The 23891-nt window shown below is 36.7% G+C and overlaps 1 protein-coding gene, 1 long non-coding RNA gene and 1 pseudogene across 2 annotated transcripts in view; 1 reads left to right on the top strand and 2 right to left on the bottom strand.

Moving 5' to 3' along the window:
- Window positions 1-160: 160 nt before the first annotated feature.
- LOC107675702 (nucleoporin NUP188 homolog) lies at window positions 161-19822 on the top strand (annotated as a pseudogene).
- Window positions 19823-20913: 1091 nt separating this feature from the next.
- On the bottom strand, window positions 20914-21934 carry LOC107675738 (uncharacterized). Its single transcript, XR_001632632.1, has 3 exons — window positions 21904-21934; window positions 21774-21820; window positions 20914-20985 (listed from the first exon to the last, which is right to left on the bottom strand). It is a non-coding gene; the product is annotated as an uncharacterized LOC107675738 (long non-coding RNA).
- Window positions 21934-23891, bottom strand: part of LOC107675737 (CDK5 regulatory subunit-associated protein 2-like) — a 49611-nt gene continuing 47653 nt past the window's right edge. Inside the window, exon 49 of the mRNA XM_016470150.1 lies at window positions 21934-22042. Coding sequence (XP_016325636.1) covers window positions 22023-22042 — 20 coding nt within the window. The 3' untranslated portion in view covers window positions 21934-22022. The remainder of the gene's footprint in view (window positions 22043-23891) is intronic.

Genomic DNA, 23891 nt, shown 5'->3' with positions numbered 1-23891 from the left:
AAAGTTATTTTAGTTAAGATTTTTTTTTAAATTATAATAGCGTTTTAATATTTCAATTTTAAATATTAATATGTATTCAAATACGTATTTGATGAATCTACATGTATTTTATGAGTTCATTAAGTCATGTGATAGGAGAGCGCTCGTTTGTGTTAGTCACGTGATCCGGGTGAAGATGGCGGACTCGGAGATGTGTGTCAGGTAAAATGGAAGAAAGAGAAACTTACAAAGGTTGTTTTCAAAGAGCGACACTGAAATTTGTAGTTGGATAATGTGTAGATATTTTATACCAGGTATTTAACGTTAGCCATGATATGTGTGGGTGATATGACTTGGAAATGTCTGTGTGTTTGACGTTTTACGGCCGCACGAGTCGGTCGCGTGCAGACCCGACCCGCGCGACTGCAATTCAAATGTTAATTTTACAGTTTATAACCGCTTTTAAACAACCGTCAACATCTTAAACATTATATGAAATGAGCATATTAATCTTGATTAATTATGAAAATGTTCCTCTTGTTTTGACTGTCTTCGTGAGAACGAGTTGTAGGAGTTTGAAGTAATGAATGAGTTTCATTGTGTATGTATATGTGTACACTCTAATTATACTTATATACAGGCTGTTTATTATTATATATATATATGGTGTACACATAGTTTATAAAATGTATAAAAATAAGTAATTGTGCTGTCCCGAATTATAATTGTTCTAAAACTATTTTTGTGTGTTAAAAATGAAATGAAATTGTGAACCGTTATGTCGTGAATATGTAAATTTGAAACAAATTATGTGACCAAAAAAAAAGTGTGAACTACCTGTGTAAATAGTGTATGGATGGACTTATAAACACCATAATGACACGCTGGCTTTATTTTATCAGTTCTGGAAGCATCTCTGTCATATTGCAAAGCATAAGCAAACAAACAAACAAACAAAAATTAATAATAATGACACATTTAAAAACTTTTATTTAGGAGCAGCCGAGAGTTATGGACTATCTTGCTGGGCAGATCTGCACTTCGAGAACCGGTTAGTACTCAAACCAATCATTTCTGATGTTTTTTAATAACAGCACAAATACCCAGATTTAATTGAACATCTGTGTATGTACAAAAATGAGAGAATTCCATGAGGAAACGCTATTAATAAAGCTGTTTTATTCTTAAACTACTCATCTGATGAGGTATACTTCTACAGTGTATCTCAGTGAGTTCCTGTCTCCATCATTTGTGACCTGTGATTTTCTTGTGATTCGACAGGCCCAAATTGAGGCTGAATTGGATCGGAACTGGGAGAGACTTCTGCAGGGTCTGTCCTTCTACAAACCACCCAGGTAACACAACATTAAAAAATGTAAAAACATGTAAGATGTAAAAATAAGTAACCTCAACACAGCTTGGCTTTATCAAGCTAGGGAAATATTATTTGATGATATATACTCAATGGTACATCCGTTGAGCACATCCAGTTTAGTTCAGAATACATATAATGTGCATATAAACAAATATGCACATTTAAACAGACCTTTCAGAATCTGATTGGATTCTCTCGAATTTATGAAAATTAGTCAGGGTGTTATCTTTAACTAAAACCATAAAAAACATTTTCATTGCAAAGAAAAATGTATGCGTGTGTATATATATATAAAAGCTACTTGCCAAGGCAGCAGTTCTCATTTAGTTTAAGATGAAGTACTAAATTAAGCTAAAATTAAAATGATTTTTAATTCAAAATGAACAAAAACTATAATAGTTTATCAGTGATAGTAAAATAAGTCTGAAATTAGTGCATGTAAACATACCTCATGAAATTAGTCGTCTTACCGTTGTTGAATATGTAGTGTGATATGTAAGGGATGAAATGTTATGTGCAGCACATCGGCCACAGACAAGCTGAAAGCAGATAAAGACACACCACAAGCTCTCAAAGATTTCGGACTCAGGATCAGCAAACTGCTGGTGAGTGTCTGGGCATGTTGGCTGTATTTTAAAGGTGACATATCATGAAAATCTGACTTTTCCAGGTTTTAAGTGCTATAATCAGGTCCCTGGTGCATCTACCAACCAAGGAAACGTGAAAAAGATTAACCCAATCACTTTGTTTAGGTAAGCCTTTTTCTGCAAGTGTCTGAGAAAACGAGCACGTCTGATTTCGCTTCCTTGGTGACGTGGCAAAGGGATCTATCTCATTGCTTAGTTTAGTACTCGCATGCTGTGACAGTCGCTTTCTGTCCGTGTGCTTCGGATGTGTGCTCAGAAAACCTTATATCTGAAGTTTAAACTCATGGTTTAAAAAGCAAGATTTCAGCGCGATAAACATGATAATCAGAACCAAAACACACGTTTTTTAGCAGATACGAGCTGTAAAGGCGCAGCTCTATTCTGGAAAAGGGGGCGGGGAGCAGCAGCTCATTTGCATTTAAAGACACAGGCCCGTAAAACAGCTTGTTTCTGCTTCCACTCAAAATAGGCATTTTATAATAATTATATAATAAATGATCTGTGGAGTATTTTGAGTTGAAACTTCACAGACACATTCTGGGGACACCAGAGACTTATATTACATATTGTAAAAAGGGGCATAATATGTCACCTTTAAAACCTAGTGAGCTGCCTACCTTGACCACAACTTAAAGTGCAGCAATTGATTTTGTTTATCATATGCATGTTTTTACCCAAAAATGCTTTCTAGGATGATGTCTCACTAGGTTTTTGAACACATTGCACTCTTTCTTATTTGATTTATACATACTGGCTAAGTAAGTCTAACTGGATTGAGACTTCAGGAGTGGACAAATATTTGTGTGTGTGTGTTCCATGTCAGGGTTTGGATGAACAGCAAAGCGTGCAGATTCTTCAGTGTTACCTCCAGGAGGACTACAGGGCCACACGAAACACACTCAAGGTGAGGTCGGTCTCATGTGGCACACGCATATACATCTGATGTGTGCACGAACATGACGAGAGCCAAGTTGTGTGAATAAATAAATAATCCTCCTTTTGTTCCCATCAGGCTGTGCTGCAGGATGAGAGACAGAGTCAAGCTCTGCTGCTGAAGGTTTGAAACTAAATATTGCTTCAACACTAAAAAAGACTGAAATATATTGAACTGTGGCGCTGATGTTGAAATTGTGTTGTACAGATAGCAGATTACTATTATGAAGAGAAACTGTGCGTTCTACGCTGCGTTCTCCACCTCCTCACATACTTCCAGGATGAGAGACATCCATACAGTGTAAATAAAAGAGATCAGTTATTCTATTAGAAAGTCAGAAGATGAAATGAATTTAATTAATCCTTTCTCTCTGTCTTTCTTTAGGCAGAGTACTCCAACTGTGTTAGTAAACTGGAGAAAGATCTGGTGTCCAACTACAGGCAGCAGTTTGAGTCGCTGTCCAGATCAGAAGCTCCAACATGGGAGACACATGGAAACCTGATGGTGAGAAGATAATCTGATTATGTTTAGAGCAGCATCACCTGTAGAATTTGACTCAGGATCTGTTCATCTCTGTGTAGACGGAGAGGCAGGTGTCCCACTGGTTTGTGCAGTGTTTGAAGGAACAGGCCCTGCTGCTGGAGATCTTGTTCCTGTACTATGCATACTTTGAGATGCCGCCCAATGAACTTTCCACCTTCACACGGCTGTTTAAGGAGCAGGGCTTTGGACAGCGGCAGACCAATCGACACCTCGTGGGCAAGAGCATGGATGTGCTGGTTGAACGCATTGGGTCAGGACACTCAGTCACCTGATCCTTTTCCTCTCATACGCTCACAAACTGTATTTTATAATTTATGAATTGTCATCCTGTCAATAGCTATTTCAGTTCTTTAATTCTTGTGGAGGGGATGGATATCGACTTTCTGCATAAATGTGCTCTGGAAGACCGAACCGAACAGCATCAGTTTTATGACCAACAGGATATTTGCAAGGTACTGAACACACACTATCATTCACTCTCTTATACTCGCCAAAGTTGCATTTATTTGATCAGAAATACAGTAATATTGTGAAGTATTATTGCAATTTAAAAAAACTGTTTTCTTTCCGAATATGATTTAAAATGTAATTTATTCCTGTGATCATAGCTGATTTTTTTAGCATCATTACTCCAGTGTTATTTGTCACATGATCCTTCACCAGGCTTCATATTTTTGTGGAAACTGATTTTCTCAAAATAACAGCTTTTATTTGAAAACAGCTTTTGTAATATTACAAATGTGTTTACTGTCACTTTTGATCAATTTAATGCATCCTTGCTGAATAAAAGTATTCAAAAAATCTTACTGACCCCAAACTTTAGAATGACATTGTATATTAAGAAATTAGCTTTTTAATAATGGATAATCCTGGCTCTAAAATCTGAATGAATGAGCAATTTAGTTTTTTAGGATTTGCTTTTTTGTTTATCAACTGTTGTGTGTGCAGGAGGTGGATCAGATGCTGTTGACATTTGGTGACATTTCTCACCACGGACCGGTTCTGTTGGCCTGGGTTCTGCTGCGACACACACTGCGTCCGGAGGAAGTGAGCTCTGTGATCAGACGTCTAGGAAACATGACGCTACAGCTCGGAGTCTTTCAGTATCTCACCAACATGCTGCAGGCACTCGGCAGCACTGGAAATAACGTAAGAACAGCGTTCCATCAAATTGCTTAGCTTAAAAAAAATCTTTCTCCAATGGTGACATGGACCTTTACACGTACTGTCGCTTGTCTCTGTCTTGTTTTAGTGTACAGCGAGCACTGCGCGGATGTGTATTTATGGTCTCCTGTCTTTTGTCATCACCTCTTTTGAAGAAGAGACACTCGGCAGCCAACAGGTACAAAAATACACAAACCTTCAGATCAAAACTTCATATTGTGCTAGTGGTATTCATTAAGTTACACATTCATCTTAGATAACGGTGATGATTATTCTGTCTGTAGCATCTGATCAATGCAGCATGTGAAGTTCTTGCTGCTCCGAGTCTGGCTGAGCTTTTTTGGGAGTCGGTGAGCAAAACAATTGATGCACATTAAATAAAACACTACCATTTGTAGATTCTCTGTGTATTCTCTAAGACACCTGTGTGATTTGACCTTTGATCTCTGGTTGTGCTCTACAGAAGCCGAACATGGGGCTCGGTGTGATTCTGGACAGTGCAGTGGGTGTGTTTCCATACAAGACTGGTCCTTTACTACAGCTGCTCACCGCACTGCTGTCTGACAAATCTACAGCTAAGAAGGTAAAACAAAGTTTAAAAATGCCCTCATAACATTTCCTAACATCATATGTGTACATGCACACTTATACGCAATGTTTTAGAATTCATGTACATCTCATGGTCTGTCTTTCAGGTGTATACCTTCTTAGATAAGATGTCATTCTATACAGAGGCCTATAAGCACAAACCCAACGACGTGATCTCCAGAGAGGATGGCACTCTGTGGAGGAGACAGACTCCCAAACTCCTCTATCCTCTGGGTCAGTGCTGAGAACAGGAAGTCATATGCAATGTTCCTGTGTTTTTGATGTCTATTTGCCTGATTTCATCTTTGTATGAAACCATATGTCTTTGTGACATTTTCTCTCGTGTCATCTGTTTTTTTCAGGTGTAGGTCAGACCAACCTGCGAATGCCTCAGGGATGTTTCGGACTGGTGTGTGAAGGAAAGCAGCTGTCTGTGGGTGAACAGGGTTTCCTGGTGCGCTGGGAGTATTCCTACAGCTCATGGACTCTCTTCACCTGTGAGATTGAGATGCTGCTGCACGTCGTCTCTACTGCAGGTACGCACACTCAAGTCTTACATGTATTTAGGGCCCTATGAAATCTGTTTCCCCAATTCCATTTTTCCTGTCTACATATGAAATTTTAGTAATCAAAAAGCATCATTATTTGAAATCATGAAATTTGTATAATTACAGTTTATATAATACAATAATGGGGCCTTAAGAATTGTTTTATTCTTTCAGAAATGTGTTGTCTGTTTAATTTTTCTGGATATCTAATAAAGCATGAACAATTTGGTTCATCTTTTAAAATGTAATCAAATGAAAATGTAACAATTGCTTTTATTTGTTAAGCAAACAAAGTGTTACACAGCAGAGGTTTATTGTCAATAGTCCATATCAAGATTTGATTAAGTATACAGCCCTATTTTGTATTTGTTTATCCAGAATTTCCCAAATTCCCTGACATTACATATACTGTACATTTTTATGACTGGATTCATCGCTGAAATCATAGAGCCCTATGTATTAAAAAAATGTTTACATTTTGTTAAAATATTGCCACATTTTCACCTGATATTGACATTGATCTTGGGCGAATAGATGTGTTGGCACACTGTGAGCGAGTGAAGCCCATCTTGGATCTAGTTCATAAGATCATCAGCACCGATTGGACGGTTTCTGACTGTCTGCTGCCACTCACATCGCGGATCTACATGCTGCTACAGAGGTGAGACACACACAAACATGAAGACCAAACAGTAAACAATGCATTAACAATGAAAATGACTGTGTGTGTTTGATTTGTGCGACAGGTTGACCTCCGTTATTAACCCTCCAGTAGATGTGATCACTTCCTGCGTCAACTGCCTTATTGCTCTAGCTGCTCGGCAGCCTGGGAAGGTAAATGTTCACAGTTGTATCAAGTCAGGATTATGTGAAGTGATGATCTAGGACTAAACCTTTCCTCCTGATGCAGGTTTGGTCCAGTCTTCATCACACCGGCTTCCTTCCATTTGCCGCCACCCCTCTGACTAACATGGCACAGACCATCAGGTGACACACACACACACACACACACATGCAGAGCCACTGGACATGAATGGCGTCATATTCTTGTGTTAAAGTCAGAGAAACCTTAAGAATAACATGTTTGGTGTGTGTGTGTGTTTCAGTGCAGAGGGCATGAAGGCGGGTAACTATGGCAACCTGCTGGTGTTGATCGAACAGCCCAGAGGAGAGTACAGTGTGACCATTGCCTTTTTAAGACTGGTGACCACACTCGTCAAGGTAATGCATTTATCAGTCATTTTGACCAGTCATGTCAAAATGACCAAGTATTAGCTAACCATGTATCACTACAATACACAGTCAACATTGTAAGGCTGTTCATTTAATGAAATAAATATATGACTGCATGTTTCAGTGTGAAGTGTGGCACTGTGTTCTTTTTAATTATTATTGTTATTATTATTATTGTTTATTATTTAATAATGTTATTACATAAATAATTTAAAGGGTACATCGGATGCACATTTTTCACAAGTTGGTATGATTCTTTAGGGTCTTCATGAAATGTCTGTAACATACTTTGGTTTAAATTCCTCAGTGGTCGTGTAAAACAACACCCTTTTTACCTTCTCAAAAACCACTGTTCAACAGCGAGCCATTTCGGTGCATGTCTCTTTAAATGATAATGAGCTACTGCTCACCCTGCCCCTCTCTTCCATTTTTTGTGTATTCGGTTTTTGTGTATTCCACTGCATCCTCAGTGGCTCTGATATCGGGAGAAAATGAAGACTCTTATATTCACTTTTACATCCAACTACAAAACACCTGCATTGCTTACGAGACATTGTTGACTCTACAGCTGCTTGGGCCCGGAGAAAATGTCGGACAGCATACAGTTGGCTGAGGGCGGAAATGTGCTAATACGGGACAGTCTGTCAGTGGGTGTGGGCGGGGCCTGAAATCAAAACGGCTTGATAATTGAGTTGAATGGATTTTTATCATTGTAGGGTGGTTGTGTCCACACACTGCTAAGATGCATTTATATGCAAACACAATGTAAAAGTGAATTTTGCATCCGATGTCCCCTTTAAAAATAAAATATAAAAACTAATACTTAATATATGTATAAATTTATTATAAATTTTCTTAAATTCTGTATTTTTTATTTAACATTGAAATGTTATAATCATATTTATTTTGTTTATTTTATTTAGTAATAGTAATATAAATAATAATATTACAATTTCTTGTCTAAATTTTTCAGCCCTACAAACCAGCACATCAAATCTGGAGCTTTTTTTAATCCCAATTAGATTTTTCTTTTTCCCAAATCATGCAGCCTTACTACATATGGTTTCTATTAAGTAATTGTGATGAGTATGTGTTTGTGCGTGTTTTTAGGGTCAGTTGGGCAGTACTCAGAGCAGAGGACTCATCCCGTGTGTGCTGCTGGTTCTGAAAGAAATGCTGCCTACGTATCATAAATGGCGCTACAACACCTATGGAGTGCGAGAGAGGATCGGTGAGCAACTCGCACAACATTATAGTCTGAATCTTAATTCCTCTCAAATTTACTGCTATTTGCTTAACACTTTCTCTGCTCACTGTTCTCTGTCAGGTTGTTTGATTCTAGAGCTGGTTCATGCTATTCTCAATCTGAATCAGGAGGGGGAGTCAGAGGGCAGGTAAGAGGATGAGGATGATACGTGATGGTCATTTATTTCATTTGCTGGTGTTATATGTCCTCATGTTCTTGATATGTGACCTCTGCAGCGCCCCCAGTCTGCAGTCGTTGTGTATCTACAGTCTGGCCAACACAGAGGCAGGACAGGCGGTGGTCAACATCATGGGTGTAGGAGTGGACACTATCAACATGGTGCTCGCAGCACAGCCTAGCAGGTACACACTGACTGACTTTAATATAGATTCGGTTTCCTCATCCTCTTTACATGAGTCAGTGGGTTTAAGTTTGTGTCTGTCTGCAGTGGTGGTTCTGAGGGACCTGGTCAGGTTCTGATCCAGACAGTGAAGTTGGCATTCTCAGTCACCAACAACGTGATCCGACTCAAACCGCAGTCTGATACAGCCTCACCTCTGGAGCAGGCGCTAACACAGCACGGTTAGTACACACCCTTCAGCGCATGGTAGATGTGAAATATCAGACTCTATCAGTTCTGTCAGGGATTGCCTGAAATAATAAATACTTAACCCCTCTCACTGATTTGTATGTTCCCAACAGATAATGTTCATGGAACTGTTATGTTTGTCTTGCAGGTGGTCACGGCAACAACCTGATCGCTGTGCTGGCAAAGTATATTTACCACAAGCACGACCCAGCGCTGCCGCGACTTGCCATACAGCTGCTGAAGAGACTCGCCACGGTAATGCTCTTGACACCTCGTTGGGGTTTGAGTGAGTGTTGAGTGAGTGTTGTTATTGCTACCTACAGCTAAAACTATTAAAAATGTTAACATTTTGGTTAATTGTAATAAATCTGAAATAAAATATTATGAAAAACTAAATTTATAAACTAAATCAAAAATTATAGTACTAATAATAAAAATGACAAGCACATAACAAAATGAATAAAAAACTATAATTGTATATAAATAATAATAAAATAACATTGGTTTGAGTAGCGTTTTGTAGAGAGAAACCAATAATTGGTTTGACCATTGACTTAAATCCTCACACTGTTCAATATCTGTTCAATATAATCATTACTAAATAAAAAAATTACTAGTAATATTTACTAAAACTGAAATAAAAAATAAAGTAAATTTAAGGTAAATAGAAATATTAAAAATAGATCACACAACAAAACTAAACATGAATAAACTAAATTAAAATCTGAAAAACAAAATAATTCAAAACTCAAAATAATTATAAAAACTCTAATAATGTACATAATACTAAAATAACACTGGTTTGAGTAAATTTATATTAGAGAGAATCCAATAATTGGTTTGACCATTGGTTTTAATACACTGCTCAATATATTCATTACTAACACAAAAATAAATACTAATAATTGCTCGTAATCATTACTAAAACAAAAAAATAAATACTAAAATTGAAAAAAATAAAGCTAGATAGAAATGTTAATTAAAAATAAAAATGACAAAAGCACATTAAAAAAATCACTAAAACTGAAACAGAATTTACACTAAATTGAAAATATAAAAAAGCTAATTCTAAATATTAATACATGCTCTAATAATGTATATGAATAATCCTAAAATAACACTTTATTTATAGTAGAGAAACCAATAATTGATTTGACCATTTTATTTATTATCGTTCACTATAATCAGTATCAGTCATTAAAGGCAATATCGGTTAATGTCTTATTCTTAATTTATATAGTAATTGTGATATAGAAGTCCCAACATGATGTCATAAGAAAAGCGTTTGTGTTTTGCATGTACAGGTGGCTCCCATGTCTGTTTATGCTTGCCTGGGCAGTGACGCGGCTGCGATCAGAGATGCGTTTCTGACACGACTGCAGAGCAGAACAGAAGACATGCGTATTAAAGTCACCATACTCGAGTTCCTCACCGTGGCTGTGGAAACACAACCTGGACTCATTGAGCTCTTCCTCAACCTTGAGACCAAAGACGGCAGCGACGGTGCAAAGGTCAGAGGTCACAGAAATGCTCATTGATCTCGTGCGACATGGTGAATGATTCAGAGCAGTGTGTGACTCAGGTTTTGTCTCTCTCTCTCTCTCTCTCTCTCTCTCTCTCTCTCTCTCTCTCTCTCTCTCTCTCTCTCTCTCTCTCTCTCTCTCTCTCTCTCTCTCTCTCTCTCTCTCTCTCTCTCTCTCTCTCTCTCTCTCTCTCTCTCTCTCTCTCTCTCTCTCTGTGTAGGAGTTTTCTCTGGGAGAGTGGAGCTGTTTGTCAGTGGTGTTGGAGTTGTTGGATTCTAAGCAGCAGGGGAAGTACTGGTGTCCTCCACTCCTGCACAGGGCAGCACTGGCCTTCCTCCACGCGCTCTGGCAGGACAGACGGGACAGCGCTCTCTCTGTGCTCAGGACCAAGTGAGTCTCGCACATGACGCAGTTGGGCAGTGCTTCTCAACCTTTTTTGCTCAAAGGTCCCCATTGTCCAACGCAGTATTCAGAGGCTTCCTGATATAGGCAATTTCCAGTGTTTCTGTCATAATTACAATGAAGCTGCTTGTTTTCAAACATTTTTATATACAAGCTAATGTTAATATATTAAATTAACCAGCCACTGTTCATTTTGTAATAGTTTCAAGAACTGTTTTGTGTTTATTAAAAATGACAGTTTTTTTTGAGGGAAATAGAAATATTTTTTTATTATTTTAGTTCAGTTTTAGCATTTTTATTTAGAGTTGGGTTATTTTAAAATATTAATAATTATTATTTATTTATTTATTTATTGAGAACCACTGCCGTAGGGGCCATATTCTACACTTTTGTACCATGTATGACCACTTACATTAGTCAAGGTTAGTCAGTATAATTTGGTTTGGTTGGTTGTAATTTAGCAATTAACTAACAATGTGATCTTTTATCGTTACAGAGAAAAATTCTGGGAGAACCTCACAACTCCTTTATTTGGAATCTTACCTCCCCCATCTGAGACAACCGAGGTGTGTGTGTGTGTGTGTGTGTGTGTGTGTGTGTGTTTGTGTGCATAAATAGTTAGTAATAGCTTGTAGATAAAATTGTTCCCAGAATTAAGATATCTGACTCCTTTTGAGGACTTTGCTGGATGATCTCAAGTGGAAAAAGTATTCATAAATATTTATCCTAAAAATGCTAAAATTTTTCGGCAATGCTTAATAAGATTACATTTGTTAACATTAGTTAAAATTAACTAACAAAGAACAATACTTCTAAAGCATTTATTAATCTTAGTTAATTCAACATATCTTATTTTTAGTAGTTTTTTTTTTTTACATATGTAGTTTTATTAAAATGACAAAAACGCATAACAAAATTACTAAATTGCTAAAACTTTAACCAAAAATTAAAAAAAAAGGGAAATATAGAAATAAAACCTGATTCAAAATATTAATAAAAATATATAATACTATCTGGACCTGAGAAAACGTGAACTAATAATACAATACGACAGTTGTATTTTTATTAACTAATAATAACAAATATTTATAAATACTGTAAAAAATGTATCAATCATTGAACGTTAACTAATAAACGTTATGTTTTACAAAGTTTTGGGTTTGTCAATAGTAATAACAGTTGGTATGCTGTGTCCTCACTTAGATGAGAAACATATATGTGTGAGTTTCTTTATATACACAAGTCTTATTGTGTTTGTTTTTGTGTAGCCGTGTGTTCTGGAGTCTTGTGCCTTTGTGATGAAGATAATCGCTCTTGAGATCTACTATGTTGTCAGGTATGATCTACACAAGCATGTAAAGGGCCGTACATACAGGATATGCTGTTCCATTCAAAAACAGCCATTAAATGTATCGGTCAAGCTGTAAATACTCCAATCAGCTGCTTTAAAATTGTTAAATAATTAGTAAAAGAAGTGTTTTATCTTGTTTCTGTTTCACGTGAGTTGTCTGTCTCTCTTAGTGGTGTGTTGGATCCGTGTCTGAAAGCGGCTCTGGAGAATTTCAGCAGTAAGCGCCGCTATGAGTTCTGGTCGGATTACGTGCGTGATCTGGTGTGTGTGGCGTGTGACGGTGAAGAGGAGGGTCTGCGCTCTCTGTCTGAGTCTCAGATGCTCATCTCAGCCTGGAGGACACTCTTAATACTCTCCACCAGTCATGTGAGCAGCTACACTCAACTTCACAAGTCTCATGGTTATCCTGCTGGTATTAATCGTAACCTGTCTTGTGTGTTTGTAGTCTGAGGTGATGCATCTGAAGGATGACACGGTCAGGCAGAAGCTTTTCATGGACGTGTTGGAAGGGACCAAAGCAGCGGTAAGTTCCCTTATACATACAAGCACCCACGACCATATATCTAAATATGGACTTTAATGTTCTTAAATTAAGCTTTAATAATAAGCTCTCTCTCTCTCTCTCTCTCGATCTTACTGCTTAAAGAAAATGTGACTTTTTTTTGTATTGCTATGTTACAAACACACTTATGATACATTGGTACAAAAACCTCAAACTTCTATCTTTCTCTCTTTCTCAGCTGCTGATGTCTCAGTCTGTTTTCTGTCTGCGTCTGGGATCCATGATGGTCACGCTGCTCCTCATCCTCCTCAAACAGTGGAAAAGGTGCGTGTTTCTGTTAATGCCTTGCGTAGCTGAAATGATTGGCTCACAGCTTCACATTTGAAATGAATAGCAACGTCTCTGCCAAGTTACTGAATACTGAATAGGTGTTGATGTGTAAATCAGGGTTATTAAAGTAACTAGAACTAAAAGTGGAACCATAAAAAACATTTCTGTTACTTAAAAGTCCCCCTGTAGTCAAATATTTATCCCTTAAAACTTATCTTTGATCATCTAAATTACATATTTAAATGTTTTTTCTTGTGAAAATAATTTTCTCATTCCTTAAAATAACTTGAATGCAACTCTACACCCTTGCCTCATTTACTATACGCGGATCTATGAATATGCAAATTAGTCCCGCCTCCACTCAGTCACACCAGCCAGCGCCTCCTGATCCACTGAACTGTAGTAAACGCAAAACAATGGCATACACGGATAATGACTGATAAAACTATCTTTTTACTAGCAGACAACTACAGTGAACACTGTAACATTCATTAAAGTTACTTACTTGACGATGTTATGTCCTAAAATGCCTTGAAGACTCGAATGCAGCCGTTTGTGATTCTTAATTTGCGCCCGCGAGCAACGCATGTGAAGTGCAGATGCCGATGCAGGAGAGGTGCGTCTGACTCCTGGCTACTTTTACACTGTTGCCACGGGTTATAATGCAAGTTAGCGGTTCTAAATTCACATTAAACCACAGCTTCATGGGTTTTTTTGCTTTAATTTATTTTTGGTTTTGTGCTGGTATTGGTATATTTTGCATGCTAGTGATGGGAATCGATCCCTTGACGTGATTGGTTATTGGTTTGTGACGTAGCAAACCGAGGGCTGTTTCAAACCATATTTCTGGGTCAGCCTTTGGGAAACTAGTTTTAAGGAGAAAATACTCAGCAATGGTGTTGATTAATAGATTGGCACATGGTTTGTCTAAAAGCATATTAAAAACACCATATAGACAAATAAACAACATAAAAAACTTGATTTTCACTACAGGGGGACTTTAAATGTTAACTGAAATAAAATATTTAAAAAATTTGAACTTATTTCAACTAGTTTCCAAAGCAACATTTTATTTTCATTTAACTTGATGTAATAAAATAAGTAAAAGTAAAACTGAAATAAAAATGAATTGGAACTATATAGACACATAAAAAAACTGACATAAACAACAAAATGACTGAAACTTAAAAAAAAAAATACAAAAGACTCATAATTTTAAAAATGTCTACATTTACACCCATGTTATTTTAGTATCATACTATAATAGTTTTTTTATATATATATTTTGAATTGCTTATTTTTTTATTTTCCCTTTTCATTTTGATTTTAGTTCAATTAATATTTGTGATTTGTGTTTTTGCCGTTTTTATTCATTATTTTTTATTTAGATAATTTTTTAAATAATTTTAAACATTAAAGAATGTTTACTGAAGATAAGCCACAGAAAATGATTAACTAAAAAAGTCATGATGAGCTGTGGAGGTTGTTTTGAATGTTAGTAATGTCTATGTAATATTTAAAACTTTCGTTTCAAAGGAGCATGTTAACTAATATTGTTGATGTGGTTTGTGTCAGTGTGTTGGTGTCCGCTCCAGCTCTTCTGCCGCCCCTGTCTCTGATGATGGAAAGCGTTCTGCATGCTGAACAACAGCTCACGGACCGAACCAAAGCCAAACTCCTGTCAGCTCTCATCTTAGCCCTGCAGATACAAGGACTCAACGGTCAGTCTGCATGTTTGTCTGGGGAAACACATTACACCAGCTGTGTGCATATTGTTTGTTTTGTTTTAACAATTGTCTAACAATTTCTGGATCAGGAGGAGAGATTACCCAGCTTCCCCAGCTGCTGTTGTGCGTGTGTGAGATGGTTCAGGACGAAGCCCTGGCATTGATTGACAGCACACGTCACACGATACAGAGAGGTGATGTTCAGGAGGACAGCATGGAGACAGACAGCCCGCATTTCCAGAAAGACCAGCAAGACTCAGTGAGTGTGTGTTTGTATGTATAGTGTACACAGAATGTAAATGTGCTATCCCACAATGCACTGCACTTGACCTGATATTAACAATTTGAACTCTCAAAAGGCAAGAAATTTGATTAAAAATATGAAACATTTCTTAATTGACTGTATGCCTCGCTGATTAAAAATGCAGTCATGTGACAACATCAAAGCTTGTTTCTGCCGTGGAATAAAAAAAATTGTGAGTTGCAAAAAGTCAATTGACAAAGTTGTGGTTACTTTTTTTTTTTTCCCCATGGTGGAAACAAAAAAACTGAATTGCGAGATGTGACCTCAGAATTAAGAGAAAAAATGTCAGAATTCCGTTAAGTAAACTCAGAATTCCAAAATGTAAACTTGTAATTCTAAGATGTGAACTGTGAATATATATTGTGAGATGTAAATTTGGAATTGCGAGATATAAACTAAGAATTGTGAAGAAAAAGAGTTATCAATTTTTTGAAAAAATTATTATTTTTGAAACAAGTGAATTTTGATATTAAATTATTTTTATTTTTTTTCTGTGGTGGAACCGAGCTTCCATAACATGTTACTGTTTAGTATACAATGCATACTATTCACATACTATTTATAAGCAGTATATTGTGCAGTATGCAGTTATTCCATTTAGATCATAAGCGGTATCTCTCTCTCTGTCTCAGGTGTGTGTGTTAGCTCTTCACCTCTCTAAAGAGTTGTGTTGGGCTGATGAGGATGGTGAGCAGTGGCTGCAGGTGGTCAGGAAGCTGCCAGTTCTGCCGTCGGTTCTCAGCGCTCTGGAGCTCAGCCTGCGTTCCAAACAGAACCTTTACTTCACAGAGGCAGCGCTTCATCTGCTGCTCACCCTCGCGAGAACACCGCAGGTAGAAACCACATACTGATGTTTTCCCTTTGGTATTAGTAGTGTCTGATTCACTGAATCTTGCTTTTTAATCGGTTCTTTTTAATGACAGTGGTTTTCAAACAGCAGGGCCTCAAGATGACTTAAAATAATTTAAAATAAGACAAAACTATTCAAATGAACTAAAACACTTATTTTAGTTACATTTATGCATTTAGCAGACGCTTTTATCCAAAGCAACTTACAAAAGAGGAACAAAAACAATCTGTCAAAGAGCAAAAAATATTCATAATATACAGTACCAGGTTTATTAGACAGTTTGCCCCATCTACAGTTGTCTTTATCTTTGAAGAACCAGGATGTAGAAGTCTTGGATGTATAAGGTAGCCTAATATTAAAAGTGTGATTTCTAGACTTGGAAAATTCATGTAAATTGATCTAAACTGCATGGATATTTTGATCTATTTTATTAATGTACTTTCCAGTATATTCATAAAAGGCCTTGTTCACCTAAAAATGAAAATTGTCATCATTTATTCATCCTCATGTCTTTGAAGACTTTGGTTAAAACACAAATGAAAATATTTTTATGAAACGTGGGAGTTTTCTGTCCCTCCACTGAAAGTCCAGGTAGCCAAAACGTAGAAGATCATAAAGGCCTCTCAAGACGAATCCATATGAATCGAGTCAAAAAGGATATGAACCACTGATTTTAATAGAAAGTGTATGTGAAACTTTAAGGGATCTAACTGAGATATGGGTGACATGTTAAAATCATAAACATTTCACTCCAGAAATGAACTAGGACTTTAGGGTACATCAAGCAATGACTCAAAAATGAAATCAATTAAACTACTGAATATATGAACGAACTGATTGGCTAAAATGAATCCATGTGCATTAAGTGTGTTTCCTCCTGGTCTGTAGGGGGCAGCAGCGGTGGCAGGTGCCGGAGTGATTCAGAGCATCTGTCTTCCTCTCCTCAGTGTGTATGAGGGACCATCTAATGGAGCCACGCAGGTACTGCCTTACAACTACAATATCCTAATTGGACTCATTTTTTGAGGAGGTTTAGAGCCTCTTTGTGACCGCAGCTCTGTCTCTCTCAGGCGTTTGTGCGTAAGTCTCAGGATGCCCCCAGCTGGCCGGGTGTGTACAGATTGAGTCTGTCTCTGATGGAAAGTCTGCTGAAAACTGTCCGTTACAACTTCATTAATGAAGCGCTCGACTTTGTTGGCGTCCACCAGGAGCGCATCCTGCAGGTGTGTTTGATTGCTGCTCTTGTTATTGTTTATCTTGATTATATTTTGTTTTCTCTTGTTTGATTTTTTGGTTTCATAATAAGGGGTTCATAAGTTGATGTTTGTGTGTTTCAGGTGAATCTGTGCTATCTGTGTCAGACGTGTACATACCTCCTACACAGCAAGAAAATGCTGCACCATTACCTGCAGGTATGAGACGTTTGAACATCTTTAGTTTGTCAGTGCTGTATGTGTTTGATTTAATATGAGTCTGTTTGCTCAGGCCAAGAATGGGGAGGGGCTTCCACCGGGGCCACACCCCCAGCATGCCGTACAGCCCGCCTCCACTCAAGGCTGTTTGCATAGCAAAAGCACAAAACAAACATCATACATCCAGGCCAATAGTAGGGTTGTGACGGTGAGGAAATGTTCCCACCGGTTAATCGGCGTGTGACAACACCGGTAATACCGGTATCACCGCGGGGGCGTTCCCTTTTTTCCTCGCTTTCCTTCACTTTTAAAAAGCTTGTAAAAGCGGCGTGCGCATTTTACTTTCACTTTCAAATAGCGGCAATTCGGTATAAAGCAATTGTTCGTTTTTAGTTCGTTTGAATTTTCCCTCTTTTCCTCGCTTTCCTTTGCTTTTAAATAGCTAGTAAAAGCGGTGTGCCCATTTTACTTTCACTTTTGAATTAACGGCAGTTCGGTGTCAATTGCTTGAATGCAACAACAAAATACAACGTCAAGCTCACTTTAGCGTATATATAAAACATAGAACTTTTATTAACAAAACAAATAAAAATACACCATGCTATAGGGCAGGCTATGCCTAATATAAAATAACAAATAACTTACATAAAGTTTAAATGAATAAACTGGAAACAAGTAAACATGTATACTTTTTACATGTATACAAGTAATATATAACCAAATAAATGTCAAATGAAATAAATAAATCACACAAAGTTTAAATAAAGTAAAAATCAGCAAACATTTTTAAAACATTAAAACATTTAATTGTGGAACCAATTAAATAAGATTTTATTTTTTTTTTTTACTTCCAAAATCACCTTAGATAAACGGCAAAAGTCAACAGGCTTTTCAAAATCCAAAATATTGCCAAACAGGTGCTTTTGCATCTAGTTTCGAAACTAAATCATCCGCGATCGTCTTGTCTGTCTCACCCCTCTCTTCTTGTCAGTCAGCTCGACTCACTCTCCTCACTGGAGAAATGAAGTCTGATCTGTGATGCAACTGTCGTTCAACTGCATTGAGCAGCCGCGTTCAGTTTTTAATTGTAGTGTCTGTTCTTTTACTGAACTCAATTATTTTTATTACTATAAAAAAAAAATCTAAACGATGGTGGGGGTCGGTGCCGCGGTGGGCAAGTGACGTAACCGGTGTTGCGGCTTAACACCGGTATCACCGTCAGCACCTATCACAGCAAGCCTAGTACATACATTCACACGTCACATCAAATCACTGGAAACACTCCGCTTTCATGGTTGGAGCTTTAAATGACATCTTTTTTTCTCTGTGTGTGTGTGTTTAGTCTATGGATCTTGCGGAGTACAGGACGCTGTTTGTGTTGAGTTTCACCACTCCTGCCTTTGACTCTGATGTGGCTCCGTCGTTTGGGACTCTCATGGCCACCATTAATGTGGCACTGAGCATGCTGGGAGAGGTAGTGCAGCGCTTTCAGCTCTTCTGGTGTAATGAATGTTGTTTGTTTATATGCTGATTGTGTTGTTGTGTTTGTAGATTGAGAAGAGGAAGGAGCCGGTTGTGGTCTCTGAGGACACTCAAGCACTGAAGTGAGCAGAAACACTCCTGTGATGCTTACAGTCCGGTGTGGGTTTGAGCTCGAGGTCATCTCATGCTCTTTCTCTGTGGTTTCAGGTCTTTGCTGATGTTCTCGATGGAGAACTGCTTCTATGTGTTGATCTCTCAGGCTGTTCGCTGTCTGAAGGATCCTTCAGTTTTGCCCAGGGACAAACAGAGACTTAAACAGGAGCTCAGCTCAGAGCTGGTGAGTTACACACAGATTCCTTTTTGTTTTACATTAATTTAATTATTTATTTTTTATTTTGAGTTATTTTCATTGCTGTAAGACCATTAGTCATCCTTTTTTTTTTTTTCCATTTAATTTTTTTTATGAAAAAAAAAAAGCCCTTTTGATTTTAGGGTGAAATATGACCTTAATCACTTTTTAACCTATTTGCTTGAGATTCACCTAAATATATGTTTCTAGTCAATTCAATCCATTCCATCTTGTTTTTTGTGTTTTCTTTCAGAGTACATTGTTGTCGACATTATTCCGTTTTTTCCGGCGAGGTTCCCCTTCCTCCCCAGCCAGCGGGCTGCTTCCCTCACTGCAAACCAAACCACCCACACCAGGATCCAAGGCCACGCCGGAGGGCCAGGAGCCCTTCATCCAGCTGGTCCAAGCCTTCGTCCGGCACGTTCAGCGCTAGACGCACACATCCCGCTCTGATCAGAGCTCAGTACTTAAACGCTGATTCAGAGATCTGAATCAAAGGGAAATTTCAGCTCAATGAATCAGTTTCAGTGATTCTGGCTTCAACTTCAGCAGCTGATGAAAACTGTCAAAATAAATGTTTGTAGTTACATGTATATAATTAAAACATGTTACAAATGTTTGTCACTATTGTATGCCATAGCCATTTTGTATGAAAACTTTCTATGTCCCAGTTGCCATATATTTGTCTTATAACCATAATAAACTATAAGGGAGTAAACATGAAAGTGGTCTGACTTTTTGAATGGATACTAACACTTGTGCTGAAAAACATTTAATTTTTGTTTCAAATTATATATATATGAAATATTAAAAATGTCACTAAAATTACATATTTTAAATGTGCTGGAAAATAAACTCTATAGGGTCCTTTGCTTAAACAATTATAGCTAACATTAAAAATAAACTACTTTAATACGTTCATTCTTCGTAAACATTTATAAATTAAACGTTTTACAAAACCAAACATGCACAATTAATAGTAAGCAATAGCTAATTGTTTAAAAAAATTCAACATGAGGCTGTTCATGTCTTTTATATTCATATTTTTGGTTTTGTTTTAGTTAAATGTGTAATTTATTATAAAGTAATATATACAGTAAATGATTGAGTGCTGTATGATATTGATGTCATTGTAAAAATGCATCAGTCACATTCAGCCTTGATTTGTTTATTCCATGAGAGGTCCAATAAAGAATGTTTTATTTGGCAAATTTAATAGGATTACTAATAAAAACTTTAATAACCGTATGAACGCAGTAGGTTTTGTAAATGAAAAATTGAGTTAAGAAACCTTGCTAAGTTTCTCCACTCTTTTGCTAGTTTAAATACATAGCAAATAAAATGAAATCTGACAAATAAAATGAAATCTCAAATATAAACTATATAAATTCTAATGCTGATTAGTCCAGTACAATTCAAATCGGTTAACCATGAAAGCAGAGACAGTCTTGTGAGGGTTTATACATTTACTTGAAACAGTCTGCTACATTAAACCATGAGCTCATTTAATGAACATGTACCACTCATTTACATCAAGACGTTAGATCTTGAGCAGGATAACACGAGACCGGCAGTGAACATGAGACTGTCTAAAACCAGTATAAAACTAAAGCTGAAATTATTTACAGGAGATAATCTCTTCCGCTATTAAAAAACATTCCTTTTACACGGTTAGGAGCTTACTGTATATGTGCAAATACTTCTGAACGGCATCATCGTACCTCAAAAGAGAGTAATAAATTAAGAATGCAAATTAAAAGGGCGAGAAAACCATAATGTTAAGATTCAACCGTTTTAAAAGCTGCAGTGGGAGTTTTCACTGCAGGCTGAACCTCTGCCTGAACGCCGCTGTCGACAGGCCACGCTCCCCGACTGCTGATTGGTCACTGGCCATTCAGTGGGACGTCCTGCAGAAACACAATCAGGTAAAACTATCAGAGATGTGGTGGGAGCCAAACAATCAAGCAAATCCATGCAGAGCATCACAAGCCTGAAATAAAACGCCTTCAAACATGGAGTAAAACTCTTCATACGGGCCACTGGGATTTAAACAACTGCAAGCAGCCAAAAAAAAAAAAAAGGAATGAGAAAGAGCAGTGAACGTGCAGTGATCGTCATGCAAAGAAACAGATCTGCATCAAAGCACACAAACGCACGAGCTGTCATTAAACTAACCTTCCACCTGCAGACCCTTCAGCCCAAAAACATTCAGATAGTTAGACTAAAAGAAGGGTGAAATAAACCACAGCGGGCAGAGCATTAATATCATGAAGAAAAGAAAACTGTTAAAAAAAATTATCCAGATAAATATCCTTTACAAACCCACATTCAAGACAACAGAACATTTAAAACCTAAAATGTCGTAAAATGTAAAACCTCATACTAAGTCCACAATATTGTCAATGTCTTTTTTTGTTCATATGGCAATAAATTAATTCTGCCACCAAAAAAAAAAAAAAAGTTTATCACAGACTTCACCATCAAACTCTCCTCGAATACTTTGGGTCCAAAAATGTTTCCAAGCATTTTATTCTCTAATGTCATTCAGTTGCATCACAAATTATTACTACTATTTATTTATTTAATATATTATGATTTTTTATATATATTTGAAAGATGTCTCTTCTGCTCACCAAGACTGCATTTATTTGATCACAAATACAGTAAAAACAGCAATATTGTGAAATATTCACACCTCCAGGTTTCCTCTGGCTCTCTTCAGCACGCCGTGAGTCAGAGACACTGCAGAAACACACGACACACACATCAGTGTTTGATGACTAGATGAGCACGTGTGTGTGAGTGTGTGTGTGCTGCTCTCTTACGCTGGTCGATGATGACGCGCTCCATGCCTTCTTTGAGCTGGTTGCTGGATCTGAGGCGTTTGACGGCTCCGCTCAGCATCCGCTCCTGCTGAGACAGACGAGTCTTCAGACGACTGATCTCACTCTTCAGCAGCTCCTCCTGACGACACACACACACACAGATGAACGGGACTGGTTTAATAAACCACAGTACTGCTGGGAATGGCTTTACTAACAAAGTTTCACAATTCTTGAACTTCACATAATCACTGAATTATGAATTCCTGTGAGGACTGTTGGTATCAGGGTTTATTTCTTAGTGAAAGACCATTTCATTTCATTGCATTTTTATTTATCAGTCGCAACGCTTCACAATGTATTTATTTCATCACTGATTTATTAGTCATTATTATTATTATTATTATTATATTATCTAATAAATGACTAAATAAATATTACATATATACTATATACATTGGGAGGTGTATTTTATTACATAAACTTTTAATTCTATTTTAATAAAATTTTATTAATTTCACAATTTCATTTTTTTGTATTTAATGAAAGAACACTCCATAATGTATTTAATTATTTTATCATATATTTAATTTAGTCTCCTATACTGAATTAGATGCATTTTATTTAACATTAAATAAATAAATTTTAACTCCATTTGAATTAAATGCAATTAATTTCACACTATATTTCTATTTAATAATAGGAACACTCAATAATGTATTTAATTATTTTTTCATATATTTCATTTAGTCTACTATATTAAATTAGGTGTATTTTATTTCACATACAAAAAAAATACACTTTATGTAAATAATGTTAATTAAATTTAATTAATTCTACATTTTATTGTATTTTTATTTTATTTTAACACTCTACAATGTAGTTATTTCATGTATTTAATTTGTCTATTACATTATAAAGTGTATTTTACTTCACATAAAATAAAAATTGAAAATTAAATTTATCTTTAAATAATTTATTTAAAATACAGTAAAATACCATAAATAAGGTGTGGAATTAATGATAGAAACACTTTACCATGTATTTAATTACTTTGTCATATATTTAATTTAGTCTATTATATTACATTACAAGGTGCATTTTATTTCACAAATAAATAAAATGTTAATGTCACACCTTGTTTCTGGTCACAATTTATTGTATTTTGTATTTAATGATAGGAACACTTCACAATGTATTTAATTATTTAATCTTATATATAATTTAGTTTACTATATTACATGACAAGAAGTATTTTAATTCACATAAGTAAATAATCAAATAAATAAAAATGGTATAACCAATAAAACTTTGTTATACAACATCGATATTTTTTCTTTTCTTTTTTTGCCCATTTGCCAAACAATTAAGTATTTTCCTGAAGAGTATTTTATTTCACATTAAAGGGGTCATATGATGCGATTTCAAGTTTTCCTTTCTCTTTGGAGTGTTACAAGCGGTTCGTGCATAGATAAGATCCCTGAAGTTGCAAAGACTAAAGTCTCAAAACCAAAGAGATATTCTTTATAAAATTTAAGACTGGTCAACGCCCCCCTAAAACGCCTCGTTCAAACACGCCCCCACATGTCTACGTCTCGATGTGGGAAGATTTGCATAACGCCGCCCAAATGTTCACGCAAAGAAAGAAGGCGTAACTTTATTGTTGCCGCCGCCGCTGCCATGTCGTGGAGACGCTGTGTGTTTCGTTGTGAAAGCGAAACTACTTTGTTTGGTCTTCCAAAAGAGGACACGACTAGAAATCAGTGGTTAAGTTGTATTTACAACACTGTTCCAGAACACTTCAACCCAAATATTCAGATGTGTGCAGCACATTTTACGGACTTGCATTTTGACAAGGACTATTTCCTGGGAGAGTACCCTACAATGCTGGTGTTCTGACAAATAATGCTGACTCACAGCCTGTAAGTACGTTTACATATTTAAAGAATTTGCCACTGATGATTCAAACGCGAGTTTTGAGCAGTGTAAAG

The sequence above is a fragment of the Sinocyclocheilus anshuiensis genome, unplaced genomic scaffold (genome assembly GCF_001515605.1).
Source record: "Sinocyclocheilus anshuiensis isolate Anshui unplaced genomic scaffold, SAMN03320099.WGS_v1.1 scaffold708, whole genome shotgun sequence".
NCBI lineage: Eukaryota > Metazoa > Chordata > Actinopteri > Cypriniformes > Cyprinidae > Sinocyclocheilus > Sinocyclocheilus anshuiensis.
This window is presented reverse-complemented; position numbering and strand designations above follow the sequence as displayed.